The sequence below is a fragment of the Camelina sativa genome, chromosome 3 (assembly GCF_030686135.1).
Source record: "Camelina sativa cultivar CO46 ecotype springtype chromosome 3, ASM3068613v1".
Lineage (NCBI taxonomy): Eukaryota > Viridiplantae > Streptophyta > Magnoliopsida > Brassicales > Brassicaceae > Camelina > Camelina sativa.
This window is the reverse complement of record NC_141882.1, coordinates 25,193,537-25,216,957: the sequence shown is the minus strand read 5'-3', so window position 1 is coordinate 25,216,957 and position 23,421 is coordinate 25,193,537. Positions and strand designations below refer to the sequence as shown.

Here is a 23,421-nt window from a genome sequence, read left to right as displayed (position 1 = left end):
CGTGTAAGATAAATCTTATTGATGAAAAACTCCATGATTCCTTTAAAAAATTTAAACTTTTTATTTCAGCGGATACAGAGCTACACTAAAACAACATATTAGAGGAGCCAACAAAATTTAGTCTTACCCACACACTTGAAACCACCTGCGAAGGAATGGGATCCCATCACTTAGCTTTCATGATGAATGGTGTATTCGTGTATACTACTTGTGTAGTATAAAGATCCGTTTATAATATATGCTAAAGTAACCTTGTACCAATCTGAACTGAAATAGTTCATTTAGTTGACTTTTAAAAGCTGATGACATGACCATTTGTGTTTTTTGGTTTTTCCTTAGAAGATTGTAAAGACCAATCCGAAAATGTTTCAACAAGCTTGCGGCAAGTCTTCAATACAAATTCATGCGAGTGGTGTGACAACATGGGAAGTAAGAAGAACACCAAAGCAACCTGAACTTCGAGCATAAAGATACAGGTGAAGCTCTCTGGCCTGACTCCGGATTGGATTACTAGATCTAGACCATAGAAAGTGAAGCTACAACGAGGGAAAAACATGTCGTGGATTTAGGATTAGGACGAGATGTTCTTGGGATGTTACAAGTGTATTGCATCACTCTATGTTACATGGTCCTGAGTGTGAGACAATTAATAACCCAACTTATAATCGTTTTTTCTTTTTTTCTTTTTTTTTCTGTTCACAACAATAGAAGACATCATCTTTATTTTCACAATTTAGATTTAAGTCTGCGAAATGAGTGAACATGCAGAGCAGATTCGTTGAAAGATCAGAAAAGGAGTGAGAAATATCTAAACATGATTGGTCTTTTGACGTCAATAACGAGTTTAGTAGTTGCAATCTTGCTTAATGCTATTTCAAAGTTAAATCTATTGGATATGGAAGGATTCAAAAGACTGTTTAGCAGGGAAGATTTTTCTTCAAAAAGATTACAAAACATCAAATCAATCGACTTTCATGTGTTTGTTTATATTTATATATATACGTAGTGACCTTAAACACTAATTTTACTAACTACTTCACGTTACTTTTTTATTTCCACAAATATGAAAGCTTTCTTGACTAATCAGAAAATGAGAGTTCTTCTTCGTTCCATCCGTTTCCTTTTTCTCATTTCAAATTTTCTAAACATGTTTGTTTCTTCTACACAACACTTGTGTCATTCTGACCAAAGGGATGCTCTTCTTGAGTTCAAGAGTGAGTTTTTGATCGAGCCATATGTACCTCTTATTCTGGGGATGAACTATGGGTGAATAAAAGTGACTATCGTTCTTGGGATAAATCATGGGTGAATAAAAGTGATTGTTGTTCTTGGGATGGCATCATGTGTGCTGCTACGTCGGGGAAAGTCATCGGACTAGACCTTAGCGACGGCCTCCTCTATGGCCCACTTAAATCGAGCAGTAGTCTTTTTAGACTGCGTGATCTCCGTGATCTGAATCTTGCTGGCAACAATTTCAACAATTCGCAATTCCCAGCTGAGTTTGATAAACTCATGGGGCTAGAAAGACTTAATCTCTCCCAGTCTTCACTATCAGGTGTTGATGTTGAGATCGTTCACAATTAGATATTTATAGCTCGGTAAAAAGGAGGTCGACTCTTTCTTGTTTAACTTAGATAAAATCCGGATTACAACGGTCGTTAACTAGACGCGAGACAGAGAATTGAAATGGATGGGTTCGTGACTCGTCGATCTATGTTTCGACGAGCTGTTAACGTTTAATCGCTAGTGATTTCTGTAGCGTTTTTTTTATTCCTTGGATTAAGCGTTGTACATCGTTATTTATAGAGAACTGTGTCGGTTCGTCACTTTAAAAGACCGAAATACCCTTCTCTTCTTCCAAACATTTATTTGGGCCTCAGAGGATTCTCCTGGACCGGGTTAATTGTTAGGAGGGGAATCCACCCCTAACAGTATCCCCCCCCCCGCTTCCAGTTCGTAGTTTTAGCGAAGAACTCGACGTGTCTTGCTTTCAACGAGCTGGATATCCTCCGATCCCCTCGTCTTACACTCGAATGGGATGAAGATCGAGGAATTGGGGAGTCGGTGTGAGGACAAAGATAGGGAAAGTGGAAAGTCGCGAGTGGGTTTTCTCGTTTTTCAAGATAATCTGTCTAATCCGGCGCGTGGAATTCGGCTAACGCGTGAAGTTCGGAACCCCAAGCGTCGCTTTGTTTCGCGTCCGTAATGATGACTCCTAAATCCCCTCCGCCTATAAATTCTCATTCTCTCCCAACTATTTTTCATTTCTGCTTCTCCTCTGCTGTAAGGTACGATTCTCTTTCTCTCTTTCACAGTTTCTTCTAGCTTTTCAGTTTCTTCCCTTATGTCTTCTTCGTCGATCGACCCCTCCGCTGTGAGCCATCTCCGGGAGGTCACTCCTTCCGATTCCAGAGATTCTGGCAAATCCACTTGTCATAGGGTTCGGCCCTTCCCCCCAGACGATCTTCCCCTTCTTCCTCTGACTCTGATACTGCCAAACTTGCCGTCCTTCAGTGCCGCTTATTTTCTAACTCGGCGGTCCCTAGTTCCTCTAGTCTCGCCTGCAAAGTTCCCTCATTGGTGGACGAGCCTTTACTAGACGAGGGGCTTTCTCTGGGTTTGGACGAGGTCCCTGCTGTGAGCTCGAACATGTTTTCTCACATCCTCTCCTCGACCCTGAAAGTGGACGCGGCTGCTAGGGCCGTTCAATTCGGGAAGTTGGGCGTCCGGCCGAATATCCGAATTCCTACTACGCATCAACGCCCTTGGGATGCTCCTCCTGGTTTCATTTGCCTATCGGAGAAGTTTTTTACCGAGTGCGGACTTACTTTTCCTCTCCTTGCTTTTCTGATGACGTATTTCGCTAGGCGCAGGGCGGCGATTTCTCAATTTTCTCCTGCGACCTTCCGTAATGCGGTGAGTCTCTCAATTATGGCCGAAGCTGCAGGAGTTAAGCTCACGTGTGACCATCTCGAGGAGTTGACGACCCTCAACCCGGAGAATCGGTCCAAAACCCCCGGGATTTACTATTTGGCCTCGTCGAAGAAGCCGCCTCTCGTCGAAGGAGCTTAAGGAAAAACTTATAACTGGGGGCGTTCTTATTTTTTTCTAGAGGTCGTCCCGGGGGTTATGGAGGATACCTCTATCCCTTTGTTCTCTGGGTAGAACCCTTCACCCGGTAGGCGACATCTTTTTTGTACATCGTTTCTCTCATTCCGTTTACTGACCAAATTCTTATGTGCTTTTTCTTTTGTTTTCCAGTTGTCATTCTTCGGTGTCTTTTGCCGTGCTCCGCTCCATTTTTGGCCGAGATCGACGCAATCAGGCTTTTCTGCCCTTACATTTGGCCGGGTACCGACTCCAGAACAGATCGTCCAAAGAAATCCGGAGCCCCGTCGAAAGCGAAGATCCGTGAGTCGTCTTTCTATTTTTATGGCGGTTTCTTTTGCTGTGCCTCTATACTGATTCCGTTGTTTTATTTTTAGCTGGAACGATGGGAAGGCTGAACATGACTGTCCCTAACGCGTCTGCTCGTTACCGTCAAAAACCTGAGATGATCCCTCCACTTCATCCTAGCGGCCACTCGGGTGTCGACCGGGAGGTCCATGCCCCTGTCGCCAATCTGTCTCGCGACATCCCTCCTCCAACTCGGCGTTTTTGGGAGATTCGGGAAGGGAAGAAGCCCGTCAAAACCAGCTCACTTCCTCCGAATCGTCACATTGGACCTGCCGAGACGCTTCCTGGAAGGAAGGTCGGCGATTCTTCTGGTCGCCAAGTCGCAGCGACTGATGGTTCTCAGAAGAGAAAAGATGGTGTGGGTCAGGAACGATCTGATCCTTCTAAAACGCAGAAGACATTGGACTACCGCTGGGAGTTTGCCCACTCTACTGCCACTTTGCTTTTCCCCGAAGATTCCCAGTCGTGTGTTGAGCTGTTTCGTAGGATTCACTTCGGTACGGGCCGTTTACTGCCTGTCGATCGGTTGAAGGAAGGGAAGGCTATCACCGACGTTGCTCAGACTGCCTTCGCGGTTTGTTTACTTTTCCTGCGATTTTGCCTTCTTTTATTTTTCTTTCTTTCGACTAATTCTGTGCTCCTGACAGCTTGTCGCGCGCACTAATTGTATGGTCTCTCGCTACGAACGTCGGATCCGCGAATTGGAGGCCTCTAGCTCGGATCCTTCGAACCCTTCTGATAGGATCGAGCGTCTTGAAGCCCAGCTTAGCGAGGTGATGCGTTCCAACCTGAGGCTGAGTGACGAGGTGTCGAAGCTTGAGTATCATCGTAGCGGATTGATCGCGGAGAGGGACAACCTTCGTTCAAAGGTTTGGGAGGCCGACTCCGCCTCCAATAGACTTCGCCTTACCTTGAACTCGGAGACCAAAAGGCTCAGGGATCATAGAGAGAAGTTCGACCTTTTTAAGAGACTCAGTGCCTATCACAAGTTGGCCAATCGTGCGCAGAACCTTCTGTCAAAGCATAAGGAGCATGCCGACGCGCTCGAGGCATCCAGGGAGAGGTTCCTCGAGTATAACCAGGCCATAGGGAACGTGCAGATGCTTGAGACACTTCTCGCTGAGGGGCAGATCTCTCTCCTTGCCGAGAGGGTTCAAGAGAAGGTTTCAGCCGTGATGCTCCAGCTGAAGACGAGGTTGAGGGTATTGATATTCCCGATATCGTCGTTCTGATTTTGACCTCTCCTCCCTTTTTGCCGAGCCCCTCCCTGCGATCCCTGAGTGGGTTGGGTCTCCAGAGAGCGTGAACACCGAAGAGCAGAACGACGAGGTTGAGGACGACGAGTCGGAAAGCGAGGATGCTCAAGCTGACGGTGGCGAGGAGACGACTGAACAAGAAGGCGGCGCTCCACAAGACGATCGTCGCGAGGATGGTACTCCACCGACCCCTGGTCGTGAATTGCCGGTTACTGGCCTTGTATAATGATGTTGTCTTTTGTTCTGGGTCATTTTGCCGTGTCTAGGGGTCGGCTCTCTGTACTATCTTTATTTTCTTTCCAGACCTCTTAACTTTTTTGTGAATCTTTAATCTTTACTTATTTCGTATTTTTAATTTAACTCCTTTTGTCGACCATTCAATGGGCATGATTTTCGAGGCCCATTGGTTGGTTGCTCTTCCTTGGGAGTATCACGATTTCCCCTATAAATCTGCCCTCCGAATTGTCTTGCTCTCCACTATCTGCTTCCTCTTTTTTTTGTAGGTTCCTCTTCTGGCAAATTAGAGTATCGTCATGCCTGTTACAACAAGGTCAGCATGGTTGAGCAGAGCTCGGGAGTTGTTGGCCGCAAGGGATTCCCGTTCGTCGACCTGCAGAGCTACGGAGATCGTTTCCAAGGATGACGTGGTTTGTGGCGAGCTCGAGTCGTACGACGCTCAGATCGTGAGGCTAAGGGCTTACATCATCGCCACTCGTTGCCAATTCGAACGACACTTTCAGTTTCATTGCATCGATGGGACCGTCGAGTTTCTTAAAATCCTGATCGCCGAAGGGCTTTTCGTTTCGCAATGGAGGATGGATCGATTGCAGGAAGAGCGCTCACGCAGCGAGGCGTTCTTGGCCGAGGCGAGGATTCCTAATCTTGAAGAGGACGACCTGAAGCCCTTGACCAGGAGGCCGTTCGAAAGCCACGCGGAGATCGCAGCTCGTCGGGCTCGCATTGAGAGGCTGATTCGTTACATTGATCAGTTGGAGAGTACTGATCACATGTTTTGCGAGTTTCGCCACGCTGAGGGAATTTGTTCGTTCCTCAAGAAGATGGCCGTTAGGGGTGCGGATGTCCCTTTGGACACGCAGGGAGTGCCCCTTCTGGCAGGTGAAACTGGGCGAGCTAGAGTTCGACGAACCCTCTAATGTCGACCTGGGGATTGGAGGCTGAATCTTCTCCCCTTGTGGCGTCCGTTTATTTTTTATTTGTTTTTTTTCCTTTCTCGTCGTTCTGGGGTCGGCTCCCTTGAGACCTTTATCAAGTTACGGATTGATCTGATTTTGCATTTGAATTTAGCCTATTTATATTCGTTTGTGTTTAATATTGCGACTAGCGGTGGTCGACTTACTTGTCTTTCCTTCTAGAAATTTTGCGAGATGCGACTCGGCTTTAAAAAAGGGGCAGCATGTTACGGCTCGACATCGTCGAACCGTAGTCATGGGTGCGACACTCGAAGTCGAATCCCTGTTTCTTCTTAGAGTTGCGAGTTGCTTCTTGGCTTATTACTCTTGTCTAAGGTGCGACGCGTGATGGTCGGCTTATTCGTTTAGCGAGTTGCGAGTTACTTATCACCGGGCTAAGGTGATAAGTAAGCACACATTAAAGTTTGAAGATAAAAGAACTTTTATTATTGGCGGCTGCATCCCGTGAACGGGAATGCCTACGTACCCTTCGATCAGAAAGGATCAAGCCGTTCGTAGTTCAGTTTACATAGAAAAGGAACAGTCTTCCGAACTATACTAGTGGGTATACTGGGTCGTCTTTTTTTTTTTTTTAATAGTAAAAACATTTTAAATGCATCGAGTTCCAGGGTCGTGGAACCGGTTCACCACTCATTGTAAGTAGCTTGTACACGTCGGGGTGGATGATCTTTGATACTTGGTATGACCCTTCCCAATTAGCTCCCATTTTCCCGGCGTTTGGCTGGACAGTGTTCTCGAAGACCTTTCGTAGGATGAGGTCGCCTTCGTCGAAGTGCCGATTGTGGACTTTCTTGTTGTAGTATTTGGCCGCGGCGAGTTGGTAATTCTGAATTCGTAGGAGTGCCCTATCGCGTTCCTCTTCTAACTCGTCAAGTCTATCCATAAGCATCTAGTTGTTAAGCGCGGTATCCTGGACGAGCATTGTTCGACGAAGGCTGGAACATCCGACCTTGGCGGGGGCCATAGCCTCCATCCTGTAGGCCAGGGAAAACGGTGTTTGTCTCATGGCTTATCGTGGCGTCGTTCGGTAAGACCAGAGCACTCCGTCAAGTTCGTTTGCGCAAGCGTCTTTCTTGGCATCCATTCTTTTCTTTAACCCGTCGAGAATGGTTTTATTCGTTGCCTCTGCCTGCCTGTTTCCTTGTGGATATCTCGGGGTCGACTTTCGTAGTTTGATTCGCCATTTGGCACAAATATCTTCGAACTGAAGGGAGATAAACTGGGAGCCGTTATCGGTAACTATCTCGTATAGCAGCCCATGTCGGCAAATTATGAATTTCCACATGAATAGTTGGACGTCCTTAGCTTTTATATTAGCGTAAGACTCGACTTCTACCCACTTCGCAAAGTAGTTGGTTAGGACGAGGATGTAACGCTTCTGTCTTGACGTGGGTAGTGGGTCAATTATGTCCATCGCCCATCGCATGAACGGGTATGGGGCTGCTCCGGTTCGGAGTAGTTCCATAGGTTGGTGGATGATGGGTGCATGTCGTTGGCATTTCTCGCACTTAGCGACGAACCTCTCACAGTCAAATATCATGGTTGGCCAGTAATGGCCATGCTTTTTGATGCGTAGTGCCAGGGCTCGTCCTCCCGAATGGTTCCCTCTGGCTCCCTCGTGCGTTTCCGTCATGACTCGTTCTGTGCCTTTACCATGTAAGCAAAGGAGTAACGCTCCCGATGCGGTCCACCGAAGTAAATGTTCCTTAATTAGGGTATAGTGGGCAGCCTTTGTTTTCAACAGTCGTTTTGCCCATTTGTCTGTTGGCATGTCGTCGTCTGCCAAAGAGGCACAGATTTCGACTCCCCAATCCGTCTTGTCGTCTTCAGAGGGAGGTTCGAAGTCCCATTTTGAGGTTGCAGTTTTCCACGTGGTTCTTATCTCGTTCGGTTGATGAAGGGCGAGGCAGGTTGCTGGCCGAGCTTCCTTAATACTTGGCGTGTCAATGCTTTCGATTGGTATGACGCGTCGGAAATTGGGGTCTGAATTCGAGGCGAGTGCTGCCAGGGCGTCGGCTGGAGCGTTATCTCCTCTTGGGATTTTGATCAGCTCGAACTCGCTGAAGCGTTTGGAGAGAATTCAGACGATATTGAGATAAGCCGCCATAGGTTCGCTTTTAGCATCGTACTCACCACTGAACTGACTGGCGAATTCGCGAATTCGCTTGATCCCCATTCCGTCGGCAAGTTTGAGACCGGCGATTAAAGCTTCATAATCGGTGACATTGTTTGTTGCCTGGAAGCGTAGTTGGAACGACTGCTCCAGAATTTCTCTTGTTGGGGATGTCAGGCGGATTCCGACCCCGGAACTGAGTTGCAAAGAGGCTCCGTCGACATGCAGGGTCCATATTTCGTCCACCCTATTGTGGGATAGTTTGTCATTGCTGAGAGGTAGTTCGATCAAAAAGTCTGCCAATACCTGAGATTTGGCGGTTGGGCGGATGCGGTAATCGATGTCATACTCACTGAGTTCTATCGCCCACTTGGTTAGTCGTCCGAACTGGTTCGAGCTGTGGAGGATCATTCGCAGAGGTTGGTTGGTCAATATTGCAACGGTGTGCGACTGGAAGTATGGACGATGTTTTCTCGCAGAGGTGACGACTGCTAGGGCAACCTTTTCGACCGTTGGGTAACGTGTCTCGGCGTCGTCGAGCGACTATCTGACGTAGAAAATGGGTCGCCGCTATCCTCGATCATCCTTGACTAGCACTCCACTGACAGCTGATGCTGACACGGCGATGTCCTTTAATAGAGTTTTGCCATGTTCCGTCTTAGCTAGGACCGGCGGGGTTGATAGGTATTCTTTTAGTTTAGCAAACGCTTCATGACAGGCTTGATTCCACTCGAATTTTCCTTTTGTTTTGAGAAGCTGGTAGAACGGGAGTCATTTATCAGTGGATCGTGAAATGATGCGGTTCAGGGCGGCTATCCGACCGGTTAGTCGCTGTACTTCCTTGGCGTTCTTTGGTACGGGTAGGTCAATTATGGCTTTGATTTGTTTCGGATTTGCTTCAATACCTCATCTAGTTACCAGATAACCAAGGAACTCGCCGGCTTTGACCGCAAAGGTGCACTTTGCCGGGTTCAGCTTCATGCCATACTTGTTTAGCATATCAATACACTGTCGGAGATGTGTTATGTGCTCGCTTGGCTTCCCTGATTTGTTCGGCAAACATCTTATTGACCAACCGTTGGTAGGTGGCTCCAGCGTTCTTTAGGACGAATGGCATGACCTTATAACAGTAGGTCCCCTGATCGGTGATGAACGAGGTCTTTTCCCGATCGTCTTTATGCATCAAGATTTGGTTGTACCCTGAGAATGCATCCATAAACGTTAGAAGTTCATTTCTGGCGGTGGCTTCGACGAGCTGATCGATCCTTGGAAGCGGGAAGCTGTCCTTTGGGCAAGCTTTGTTTAGATCGGTAAAGTCAACGCACACTCTCCGCTTGCCGTTCTTCTTTTTAACGACCACTGGGTTTGCTAGCCATTCTGGGTATTTTACCTCAATAATCGAACCAACGCAAAGTAGTTTTTCTACCTCGTCGTCGACCGCTTGCGATCGCTCTGGACCCAGCTTTCTTCTATTTTGCTTGACGGGTTTATGAGTTGGGTCGGCATTGAGCTCATGCGTCGTTACGGTGGGATCGATCCCCTTCATGTCCTCCATTGACCACGCGAATGTTGCCGCATTAGTTCACAAAAAGAGGACGAGCTCATTTTGCATCTGCGGGGTCAGCTCCGTTCTGATATTCACGCGCCTTTTTGTGTCGGAGTCGTCGATGATTACTTCCCCTGTTGCGGTAACACCCTATTGGATTGGGGTTGGCTTGCCATCTGTGGACGACGAGCTATTGTCGCCAACCCGTTGCTTTGATTGCTATAACTTTTTCGCCGTACACATCTTGTGTTCAATTAGAAAGCACGCCCTTGCGCTCTGCTGGTTTCCCCGTAATGTGTACACACCCTTCGGCATCGGAAACTTGACGCACTGATGGTACGTCGACGGGACTGCGCGCATCTTGTGGAGCCATGGGGTTCCAAGGATTACGTTGTAGATAGTGGGTTTATCGATGACAGCGAAGCGAAAATATCGAGCCGCTCCCCCAACGAAGATCGGTAGTTCTATGTTGCCGATTGTCATAAGGGAGTCACCAGAGAATCCTGTCAACGAGTGGCACTCCAATACGATGTCGCTTTCGCTTATCTCCATTTGAGCCAAGACATTTCTGAAGATCACGTTCACCAAGCTTCCGGTGTCGATCAGAATTCTCGTGACTTTGCTTTCGTTTATGAGGAGCTCGACGACTAATGGATCGTTGTGTGGCATATCTAACAGTTCTAGGTTGCTATTGTCAAAGGATATCAGAGCGTTCGGGGAATCGATTCTTGATGGCCAGGATTTCTTCATCTCGGCTCTCTTGGTGTAATCCCTAATTGACCTGACTGAATCGTTGCACCCTGCCAGGCCTCCCATAATCATATTTGTCCGTCGCCGAGGCTGCGGTGGATTTTAATTTACGATCCGTACAAAGTTGCTTCTCGTGAATGATGTCGTCCATCCGTTCCAATTCATCCCCACTTTGGTCATCGAGAATCCTGGAATCTTTGCTTCCGAATTTCTAGGTGGCAGCTTCTCCTCTCGTAGGGTTGTTTTTCCCTGGACGGGAGGTTTTGTTCCTGTCAGGGTCGATGACTATTACCCCCTTTTTGTATCGTTCCATCAGGATCGATTGGAGGTAGCGGCAATACTGGGTCGTACTGCCTTCCCCTCCTTCTCTTCTAACGTAGACGTTCCATGGTTGTTTTTGATGAACGTCTTCACCGAGTGCGAAGGTACGGCGGGGGCGGTCTTGATTCCGGGTGAAATGCTGTCGGGGCTCCGTGTGCTCGACTTTTGGAGGTACGATCGTTGGTTCTTTAGCCACGGTGATTTATGCTGTTGCGTGCTTCTTAGCGTTGCCGACCTTTTCTTCCTCGAGCTCGATGTGTTTTGCTGCTCGGAGTAACACATCGGCTATGGTCTCTATGTGTGTTAGGGACAGTTCCTCTTTGAAGCGAGACTCGTACCATAGAGCGTTCTTGAGTGTGATGATTGCCGCAGCATCTGGGATCGAAACGTTGACGACGACTTCCTTGAATCGTCCTATGAAAGACCGAAGCGATTCTTGACGCTCCTGTGTTAGGGCATAGAGGTCGGCATGAGAGTTTTTATTCTCCATCAAAACTGAGAATTGCTTCAAGAACTCGGTTATCAGGTTCTTTATGTTGTCGATTGATCCAGAAGGGAGTCGCGAGAACCAACTGAGTGCGGTGCCTGTCAGATGCTCGGCGAAGACTTGACACGCTCCAGCGTCATACTCTTCCGGACTGAATTGCAGTGGGCCGAGGGATACCCCAAAGGTGCGTAAGAAATCTCGTGGATCGGCGGTTCCATCGTAGTAGCTGAGCCTTGGCATAACTGGTCGCCGTACCGGCATTGTTGCTAATCTTCTGGAGAATGGTGTTCGTTGTGTCGCCTCCAGCACGAGGTCTACCTCTGGTCCCTTGCTCGTTACCTTTTGGAATATTGCCTCCATTTCTTGCATTTTATCTTTGATTTCCTTCAATTCGGGGTCTTGGTTTCCAATCGGCCCCTCTCGGTTTGTTGGACGAGGATCTGAATTGCCGGCCTGCTGTTGTGGTCTTGCGGTTACCCCAAGAATGCTGGAGTTCGCTAGATTCGATCGAGTTGTATTGATGTAGTTTATCTCTTCTTGCGATCTGGCATGTGCCGTGGTTAACGCATCCAAACAAGTGTTCGTTCGCTGCTCCTGCTGGTCGAGTCGCATCAGTATCCCGCGGAATAATTCGTCGATGCTAGAGACGGGTCAATCAGCAAGTAGGGCGAGTTGCTCGGGGGTCGGTGTTGCCTCGGTCCCTGACGGGCTTGCCAGATTAGTAGCTATGATGAACTCGCCGGGGCTGTCAGCAGCCGCGGTTTTCCTAGGGGCATCGGGTGTAGGGAGTACTACGTTCCCGGCTTGGTCCGTTGCTGGGGTGATCGTTCCTCCTAATGATCCTTCTTGATGTGCATCTCTGTTTCCTCCGGTCATCTTGTCAATTTCCGTAGGTCCGTCTTCTAAGTTCTTAGAGAAAGTTTCGACTTGGCTCCCCCTACCTAGCATGCCAAATTGTTGATGTTGAGATCGATCACAATTAGATATTTATAGCTCGGTAAAAAGGAGGTCGACTCTTTCTTATTTAACTTAGATAAAATCTGGATTACAACGGTCGTTAACTAAACGAGAGACATAGAATTGAAATGGACGGGTTCGTGACTCGTCGATCTATGTTTCGACGAGCTGTTAACGTTTAATCGCTAGTGATTTCTGTAGCGTTTTTTTGATCCCTTGGATTAAGCGCCGTACGTCGTTATTTATAGAGAAACTGTGTCGGTTCGTCACTTTAAAAGACCAAAATACCCTTCTCATCTTCCAAACATTTATTTGGGCCTCAGAGGATTCTCCTGGGCCGAGCTAATTGTTAGGAGGAGAATCCACCCCTAACATCAGGGCAAATTCCAATAAAGCTTCTTAAGCTAACCAAGTTGGTGTCTCTCGATCTTTCATCTTCTAGTGATTCTTCGTTTTTATCCATTGATGAAAATTTTCTTCATCTACTTGCTCAAAATTTGAGGAATCTTAGAGACCAGGATATGAGCCAAGTAAACATTTCTTCAGAAATCCCCCATGAGTTTTCAAACATTCAATCTCTAAGGTTACTACACTTTACCAACTGCAACCTGTCTGGAGTATTTCCAAGTAGTGTTCTTCTCATACTGAGCTTACAGTCCATTAGATTAAGCCACAATCCAAATCTGAGAGGAAAACTTCCAGTTTTTAGTGAAAATACTTCTTTGCTAGAGTTGCACATTTACGACACATCCTTTTCAGGGAAGATTCCGCTTTCATTTGGGAACCTTTCTCATCTATCATATCTCGATCTTTCTAGGAATAGTTTTTTTGGTGAAATCCCATCTTCAATTGGCAATCTTAAACAGTTGACTTTCTTTGATGTTTTGGAAACTTGCCAGCTTGGATATTCAATTTGACCCAACTACGTGAACTCTATCTCTATTCAAATCAGTTCACAGGTTCCCTTCCACAAATCATCAGCCATTCTTTCATCCCTACTCCAGATTCCCTCTTTGACCTATATCTTTTTGAGTTTTAACGAATTCAACGACTTTACTGGGATTGGGAATATCTCTATGTTACCTAATTTACGAGAATTTTCTATTGAAAGTAAAAATTACGACAAAGTCTTCGGTCCAGGAATTGAATTAAATGTCTTATCGCCTCTCAAGAAGCTAGAGACATTATTTCTCTCAGGCATCTCTCTCTCAACAGCAAATATCACTAATGATTCAGATTTTTCATCAGAATTGACACATTTGTTTTTGCGAGGCTGCAACATCAATGAGTTCCCTTAGTTCATAAGATACGGAAGACAACTAGAACAACTAGATCTTTCCAACAACAAAATCAAAGGTCAAGTACCAGATTGGTTATGGAGACTACCAGAGTTGTCTTTTGTGAATCTCTCTAACAACTCTCTCAATGGATCCTTCAAAGTTTCTCCTGAATGTCGAATCAGTGATCTTAATCTAAGCTCAAATGCTTTCCAAGGACAGCTCTTGATCCAGTCCTTCAAAGATCTCAACTATTTTTCGGGTTCTAAGAATAACTTCACCGGAGAGATACCTCTATCAATATGTGGACTAAGCTTTCTAGAGATTCTAGATCTATCAAACAACAACCTCAACGGCTCGATTCCTCGGTGCTTAGAGACTCTGGTGATGAGTTCTCTTTCAGATCTTAATCTCCGTAACAACAAACTCAGCGGGATTCTTCCTGAAATATTTCAGAACGCCAAGAGCTTAATAACACTTGAATTCAGTCACAACCGATTAGAAGGAAAAATGCCAGCTTCTCTTGTTGGTTGCTCTGCCTTGGAAGTTTTAAACATGGGAAGCAACACAATCAACGACATGTTTCCCTTTCACTTAAATTCTCTGCAGAAACTTCAAGTTCTTGTCCTCCGCTCTAACAAGTTTCATGGCACATTACATAGTGTTGATGGGATTTGGTTTGGATTTCCTCAGTTGAAAATCATTGATGTAACACATAATGACTTCTTTGGTACATTGCCATCTGATTAATTTTTGAACTGGACTGCGGTGACCTCCATGAGAGATAATAATCCAGAACTGGAGTACATTCAGAGTTATACCTACACTTCACTTGTCTTGATGAGTAAAGGAATAGCAATGGAGATGGAACGTATCCTTACAATCTTCACAGCCATCGATTTTTCAGGAAATCAACTCCATGGACCGATTCCTGATTCCATTGGTCTGCTGAAGGAGCTTCTTATTCTCAACTTGTCAAGCAATGCTTTCACGGGCCACATCCCATCTTCTTTAATCAACTTGACGAAGATTCCTTCCGAGCTTGGGGCACTCTCTTCTATCGAAGTGATAAACGTTTCACATAACCAGCTTGTAGGTTCCATACCACAAGGCACACAGTTTCGAAGGCAAAAATGTTCCTCCTATGATGGAAACCCCGGAATTAATGGTCCTTCCCTTAAGGATGTTTGTAGAGATATTAAAGCCCCACTTGAACCGCTGGAGACAAAAGAAGAAGAAGAAGAATCACTGAGTTGGGATACATAGTGGCTTCGTATAAGCATGAGTGGTTCATGAAGTTTTTTGTCCGAAGCAAGTAACGGACCACCAGAAATCATTAACGCATGCATTACTGTTATGTTCGATGAAGTTGGTGTATATGATAACATCATAAATAATTTATTCCTTTGATGTATTATATACTAGAAAGTAGCATACGCGACGCGATGCGTGGGTTATGTACGCATTATTAATTTGAAATGAAAAATGATGTTTCTATACAATTTTATATGAAATATACATGTAATTGTTAATATATGTCTTGGAAATTAATTTTCATAATATTACTGTTTAACTCTAATATTTTAATATATATTTGTTATACGATGTTTAGAAGAGTCATTTTGAGATAATGAGAAAAGTGAAAGTACACATTACTAAATATTTGTGATTACTACAGTATTATTGAAATTTTTTAACCAATATGTTACTATAGTAATAGGAACATTGTTTTAGTTACCCCATAATCAATTTAATATGGTCTTTTTTTATAATTAAAATAAAATATATTTATTTACATTTTTGTTTTTGGGAAAAAATCTGATAATATAATTACTCTAATAGATAATTTAATGGTGTTCTATATATTAAATTTCCTTAACAAATAATCCATTTTCAATAATACCCTTATCTATATACAAAATAACTAAAAATTCTAAAATCTAAACTCCAAACTCCAAATACTAAACATATTAAACATTATCATACTAAGCATTATCTCTCCATCACTCTTGAATTAAATTGCCTCAACTTTTAATGTTTCATGAATAATTTCGTAAATAAAACATTTGACTTTTATAAACTTTTATTTTGCTAGGTCCAAACGTTTGAAGTGCCTTTAATATGCCTCCATTTTCATGGATAGTGATTTTCCACAATCTAGCCTGGCCAATATTGTAATATGAAACAAAATCCCTTTCATCCAACAAAATGAAAATGTTGCCACAAATCATAAAAAATCTTACCTTCTTTCCATTTATCATTGAAATTTTTTAAACAGTACATAAGTTTACAAATTATGTGGGACTAAATTAAATGGTTTTGTTAGACAATACTCCCTCTGTTCCATTAATCCATATTTTATGATTTTCACATATATTAAGAAAACATAATGAAAACTGATTTTAATTGCATTTTTTTTGTGATTAACAACTTTCTACAATCAATAATTTTCAGTTTTTTTTTTAAGTTTACAGTTTGTCATTAATTAGTTATTAAAAATATATAGGAAAACTAAAAATTGTTCTTTTTTTCTCTAGAAATTGGATTAAGAAGGCATGGATGGAGTAGATTTTGGTGAGGAAAACATATTGTGACTATTAAAATATACCTATTATTTGATATAAAACAGAAAATAAATTGTGGTTGAAGGTTGTTTAGTCTGCTTGTCCTCTGGAACTGGTTTGGTCCCTTTCTCGATATGATGTTAAAACAAACACATAAACCTAAAATAAAGTCATTTAACTAATCCTCAGAAAATTTGAAACAATGTCTACATATATAAAAACCAAGAGTAAATTTCGATTAAAAAGTAAATAAAGGAATTCAGATTAAAATTTAGTTAATCAATTTTTTTAAGAATCTACCTTCTTGTATCTTGAGAAGATTTTAGCTGAGTCTTTAATATCTATTGATTCCATTCCATGGCTTCTATACAATACAGTTCTGCTAGCTTCACTAAGCTATAAATCTACAAAATAAAAATAATAAATAATATATCAAATTGTAATTTGGCAGTTAATAAATTTGATTTAAAAAATGGGAAACAAAATTTCAATTAAAAAGTAAATAAAGAAATTCAGTTTAAAATTTAGTTAATAAATTTTTTAAGAATCTACCTTCTTGTATCTTGAGAAGACTTTAGCTGAGCCTTTAATATCCATATTGATTCCATTCCATGGCTTATATATAATACAGTTCTGCTAGCTTCACCAAGCTATAAATCTACAAAAATAAAAATAATAAATAACATATCAAATTGTAATTTGGTCGTTAACAAATTTGGTTAAGAAAAAGGGAAATAAAATTATTTTACAAATTGTACCTTGAAAATTTGTAACTATTTTACCAAAAATAAAATGCGTATACATAACTATAAAAGTTGGAAAAGACCTGAACATGTTTTTCATTCTTCTTATCATCTGTGAAACATAGAACACATGAAATATATCTTGACTATGGAGAAAAAAGAATAAATATATCTTGATTAATTATAAGGACCCCTTGCTAGACATCAAAGCTCTGTTTGGATAATCGAGGACTGGAGAAGAGTACCATCATAATCAAGAAACATGACAATTTGTTTTCCTCTTGACACATCTCTCTTTAATGCATGGTGAAAACAATTTGTGACCCAATACATGATATTAAATATAAAATTCAATATATTTTCCATATAATAAATAATCAAACTTCCTGATTTAATTAATACTATTTTAAATATGTCACTTACAATTGTCTAATGAAATAAATAGATAGAAAATCAGGAAAAGTCAACACATATGAAAATCTTCTTTTATATATATATATATATATATATATATATATATATAAAAGAAGATTTTCATATGTGTTGACTTTGCCTGATTTTCTATCTATTTATTATGTCATGATAACAATTCTGAAATGCTCTTGACAAATTGATTATATGTTGTTATGTGTATTGATATGAAAGGAAAAGCTATTATTTATAACTAATGAGGTTCAGTTACTAAGAGTGTAGAGAGAGATGATATTATCCCTTATATATTAAAAAAGAAACATTCTGGAAAAAAAAACTGACGTGTCGTCGCCAGAGAGCTCCGTACCCAATTTATTGTTCACCCTTAGTATTCCATAAAATTACATAAAACTGTCACGGCTATATATATATATATTTTTTTTTCAACTGCCACTGCTGTTCAATATATTTATATACACAATATTTTGCTCCAATAAATTCTAAAATTGGTAAATATTATTATAAAATTGATAAATATTATCCGCTACATATTTTCAAAATTAAATTAATTTCACTATGTATTGTAATATAATAATATAACTATATTATGAGATGTAAAAATATATATATTTACAATCATATCTTCAGAAATGTTCTCTTATATATATATATATTTTGTCAAATGCCACTATTGTTGAATTTATTTATATACACAATATTTTGCTCCTATAAATTCTAAAATTGGTAAATATTATTCAAAAATTGATAAATATTATCCCCTAAATATTTAAAAATTAAATTAATTCACTATATATTGTAATATAATAATATAACTATATTATGAGATGTAAAAATATATATATTTAAAATCATATCTTCAGAAATATAAATAATGTTATCTTTCTAATAATTTTATAAAGCTCTAATGATGAAAGAATCGAAGGTCATTTGAAACTGGCTCAATGTTTATTCTTTCACTAAAAACAATAACTATATTTGCCCAAAAAAACATATGATCACCAATTAAAGTGACATGAATATATACTTTAATTTGGATAATTATGTAGTTAAACATTATATATAAATATGTAGTTATAGTGTTTTTTACAGAAATCTTAAACTTTAAAAAATCCAGTCCAATAAAAATGAAAACAAGTAATAATATTATACCAATAGCTGAGATATATAGGGATCTAATGACCAACTAAAATTTATAAAATCCAGTGATATAACACCATAACTAAGACCAATTATATAATGGATCTAATGACCAATTATAGTCTTCTCCCTCACGAAACAATTTTGTAATTTTATTTCTCCATCAATTACGGACACATATATTACTTCAAAAAAATTAATAATATCCAAATTAATAGAATCATCCTTAGTAAAATACTTGATGGTATCTCCTATATAAAATACTCACGCTTTATATCCCATTTTATTATTTTCCCTTCTCTTACTATATTATTTACAATAAATTGTCATTAGTATAACTAAGCAATATTTCATTCAATAATCCCGGTTTAGGGATTGCATCGGTCGATGCATAGCCGGTTTAGTGCGGACGAGTCTAAGTTAAACGCTGCGTTTTGGGTTAGGGAAAACCCTTAAGTCGTGTTTTTTGTCTCATACGACGAGTTTACCCGTTTCCGAGAGAAAAGAAGAGAGGAAAAGAGTTCGAAGTGTTCTTGGTGAGTTTTTGGGAGATTGGAGGTGTTTCTGTAGAGATCTGTAGCTGAGATTGTTGTAGGAGCTTCCTAGGAGCGTGTTCTTGCTTGTTTGTGGTTCAGAATCTTCTGTGGCAAAGGTAAGTGCATGACCATGGCTTATCTAAGCTAGAGATCCTATGATTTGTTTGTTTATGTGTTGTTTGGCTTGTTAGAATGTTATTTGGAACTTTGTGAGGCTTTCTCGTGGCTTGGGATCGAGTTTGTGGCTTGCAGGAACAAAGATCCGGCGAGAAGCTTCGGGGAAAACGATGCTCGGCATGTGCATGAGTGCATCGGTCGATGCAAGTGCAAGGACGGCGTGTGAATCCTTAGGGTTTTGTGCTATGTCGAGCATGCGTCGGTCGATTCAATGGGAGTATTGGTCGATGCAAGTAACTTTTGCATCGGTCGATGCATATCATGCGTCGGTCGACGCAACCCCAACTGGTGTCGGTCGATGCATGATTGGTATCGGTCGATGCAGGGTCCTGGTTTGTTATTGTTAATTGTTGATTTTTGGTTGATGATTAGAGATGTCTCTATTGCTTGTGTGTATAGCCCAGTAGATGGGAGGATTGCCTTACTGAGTGTTTATAAAATACTCATGCATTGCAATTTGTTTTTGTGGTACTGGTAAAGGCAAAGTGTGATCGTGGAATCAAGGCAATGAAGAGGAGGATGTTCTAGGGACTCGATTGGTTGTTGTCTGGTATTGCTAGGTTGCCAGAGTTGAGTCATTAGAAACGTTGCTAAAATGCTGGTTTTGTGTTTCCTGTTGTTTGGAACTTGAATATTGGTTATGCTGTAATATTGGATTATTATTGGATGTTGGTATTGGTTATTTCCGTTGTTGGTTGTGATTGTGGTTAGGTGGCTAGTGGGTATGGGACCACTAGTTATAGTTTATTTAATATTATTATTATTTATTATTTATTATTTTTTTAAAAAAATGGGTTAGGTCGTTTCAAAATCTATATTATTAATTGGGGAATACACTTAAATGTTAAAAAAGTCATATCAAATATCCATATTAAGAACAAAAAAATGATTAAACAACAGATTTATTATATTTTAGGAAATCGTTCAAATTAGTTCCATAGTAATCAGGTTATGAGAATTTTGTGTGGGTATATTCATGTATGACAAAACACGAGACGAGAATTTTGGGAACAAAAATTCAAGCAGAACATATGCAGACATAATTTTTACTCATATGAATTACTAGGAATGAGGTTTTTCCGGGTCAAAAAAAATTTAAACGTTGCAATCAGACATATTAGACGGGTTTGATCACTTGAAAATTATACTTTAAAAAAATTATGCAAAAATAACTCCGCACGTATGTGCGGGTCTGAACCTAGTTGTGTATAAAAAGAGTGTAGAGAGATATGATATTATTGTGTAATTTATACGTTATTATATTATTTGTCATAATTTAATAGGATTTTAGTGGAGGTGACTAATTTTATTGCCTACTCAATTAATTTTTCACATTATATGATTTTAAAATCTGTAAAAATTGAGGTTTATAAAATTACATAAAGGCATAATCATAATCATGTATTTAAACTATTTTATTTCTCATCCAAGATATGATTTTTATTATGATATTTTCTTTTATTATAAAATTGTGTGTGTTTTTCCACTTTAAAGGATGAAAGACAAATTTAATAAAATGTAAGAAAAATGTATAAAGTGTACCAACTCGATAAGAAAAGTATGATTATTTGGAATTAAGATTGATAGAAATTTGTTTTAAAAAAAAATAAAAATAAAAGATGACAGGTGTCACTCAAAGAGAATGTCAAATGTTGCAATGTGAGTAAAAGTTAGACTAAACCTTCTCATATTATATAAGACTAGGTGTGTGTCCGCACTATGTTCGGGTTATTGTTTTCGTTCGTGTTATTATTTTTTTGGTTTCGTATTTTGGTATTCTGACGTTTGTTTATTGTATTTTTTGTGTATATTTTTTGTATGTTTTGTGTGTTTAATATCAAACGCCTCAACCGATGTTTCAAACTCAGCAATAGATGTTTGAGGAGTAGTAGGATACCAATTCTTTCTTCTTGACAACCGCATAAACAACAATAACAAACACCTTTTTTCAGCCGCAACAGTTCCACCTGCAGTAGTAGCAACAACAACAAGTGCTACTAAATCAGAAACTTGTACAGTAGCTGTATTTAATAGAATAGTAATTAGTGAAATCAATTGATTGTATTAATAAGTTGGTTCATAATAATCCTCTAATATATTTAGAAGAAACTAATAAGACAACTGTAAAAATATTATTCTAATTTTCTTACATCATTTATTTATTTATTTTTCCATAAGATTTTTAAATTGGTAAAGTGAGACTGTAATTATAGTTACAAAATCTAACCACATTGTCTTTTTAAGGAATTCAATTTGTTTGCTAAAAACCCCAAATTATTTTGACATTTTAAAAAGTATTTAAATGGAAGTAAATAAAACACTAAGTTGTAGAAATTTTTTGAATTATCTATATTAACATTTATTAAGTACATTTTTTGTTCTAACCTTTGAATTATACTTATTTGAAAATTTAATCACTACAAAATTGCACCAAAAAAAATCAATTAGATTCCTAAAATATCTCTACCAATTTGGGTTATTATTTCCTAAAACAATTTTTATATTTAGAAAATTATTACACTTAATAACATATTCCATGTATATATATACAGTATATTTATAATTTTCCTTTAAAACTTTAATTTCGAGAATAACTATACTGTTTGATATGAAAAAATTAATTTTTTTAATGGTTATTATTATGCTGATAAAAAATGTAAGAATAATTTTTTCACGGGCTAAATCTAATAAATTGAATTTATATAATAGAATTTAACCTGCATTATACCTCATGATAACATTTTCGAATATAATTATTTCACTAGTTCAATCTAAAAACACTTACCTTAAGAGTTAAGTTTAACAACACTAAATTTTTTTAAAAATAATAAAGTAAGTATAATTATTTTACATGCTAATTCTAAAATGCCCTAAAATTTAAAATTTTATAACCATAAGAAATTTGATACGGTAAAATGTAATATTATTATAACTATACTAAATAATTGTCCCATTATTTCTGCAGTATACAACTGGTCAAATTTTAGAATTAACAATTAAAATAAAATTATATAATCTTAAATACAATTTTTTTTTTTTTGGTAATATAAACATTGTTCCGCGATGTACTATAGGTTAAAACCGATAGCAAATGGTTTTCCCGTAACCTTGTAATGATTTGTGCATCTTTGCACTTTGAACCGAGTAAAACCGAAGATTGTATTAAACACAAACGGTGTATAACTAATATATATAAACAGTATGGTTTGGTGTTTAAGTTTTGTTTATGTAATGTCCAGATATGTAATGTAGCTTCGTAACGACCTAATCGTGGTTATGGGATTTAATGTGTTTTTTGAGTCGTTACAACGTAATCATGGATATATGTATTTATTTTAATTTATTAGTATTCCACTACCGTATTTGTGTATTAATATTCTCCAAAGTCTGTATGCGCTATTAATAATTTGGGTGTTAAGAAAACTAAACCTGAAAAGGTTTAGTGGTTCCAAACTCCAGATTTTAGGTCCTTTATTACTGTCATTGTAGATAACAATTTCCAATTTAATCGTTATTAAGTTAGAGAATAAAGTAAGTCAGTTTAAGTTATTGTTTTTAATAAATTTGTTTTTAATTAAGTTAGAGAATAAAGTAAGTCAGTTTAATCGATATTATTATACTCGGTTCTAGTCAGTTTAAGTTATTGTTTTTAATAAATTTGTTTTTCTTTTTAAAACTATTTAATTATTTACATATTTTTATCACATAAGAAATTGAAGACAGAATACAGGTGACACACTCTTGGGTGCTGAGGTGGCATGCTGAGGGAGAGAGTTAGCCAACTTTTATAGTATAGATTCCACTACCGTATTTGTGTATTAATATTCTCCAAAGTCTGCGCTATTAATAATTTGGGTGTTAAGAAAACGAAAAGGTTTAGTGGTTCCAAACTCCATATTTTAGGTCCTTTGTTACTGCCGTTGTAGATAACAGTTTCCAATTTAATCGTTAGTAAGTGGTCTGGTCGGTTTAAGTTATTGCTTGTAATAAATTTGTTTGTCTTTTTAAAACCATTTAATTATTTACATATTTTTATCACATAAGAAATTGAGGACATAATAAAGGTGGCACACTCTTGGGTGCTGAGATGGCATGCTGAGAGAGAGAGTTAGCCAACTTTTATAGTATAGATTCCACTACTGTTTTTATGTATTAATATTCTCTAAAGTCTGCGCTATTATTAATTTGTGTGTTAAGAAAACAAAAAGGTTTAGTGGTTCCAAACTACATATTTTAGGTTCTTTATTACTGTCGTTGTAGATAACAGTTTCCAATTTAATCGTGGTCTAGTCGGTTTAAGTTATTGCTTGTAATAAATTTGTTTGTCTTTTTAAAACCATTTAATTATTTACATATTTTTATCACATAAGAAATTGAAGACAAAATACAGGTGGCACACTCTTGAACGCTGAGGAAGAGAGTTAGCCAACTTTTATAGTATAGATTTGTATGTGATGA

The 23,421-nt window shown here is 39.3% G+C and overlaps 1 protein-coding gene and 1 pseudogene across 1 annotated transcript; one reads left to right on the top strand and one right to left on the bottom strand.

The window, feature by feature from the left end:
- Nucleotides 1-1,046: 1,046 nt before the first annotated feature.
- Nucleotides 1,047-14,640, top strand: LOC104779187 (receptor-like protein 7 pseudogene; annotated as a pseudogene).
- LOC109130726 (uncharacterized) lies at nt 10,856-11,143 on the bottom strand. The gene has a single exon (XM_019240633.1). It carries the CDS (start codon nt 11,141-11,143, stop codon nt 10,856-10,858), a length of 288 nt encoding a protein of 95 aa, XP_019096178.1.
- Nucleotides 14,641-23,421: the final 8,781 nt, after the last annotated feature.

What these genes read in the sequence shown, in the direction of transcription:
- LOC109130726 (XM_019240633.1), bottom strand. Translation starts at nt 11,143, where the DNA reads ATGGAGAATAAAAACTCTCATGCCGACCTCTATGCCCTAACACAGGAG.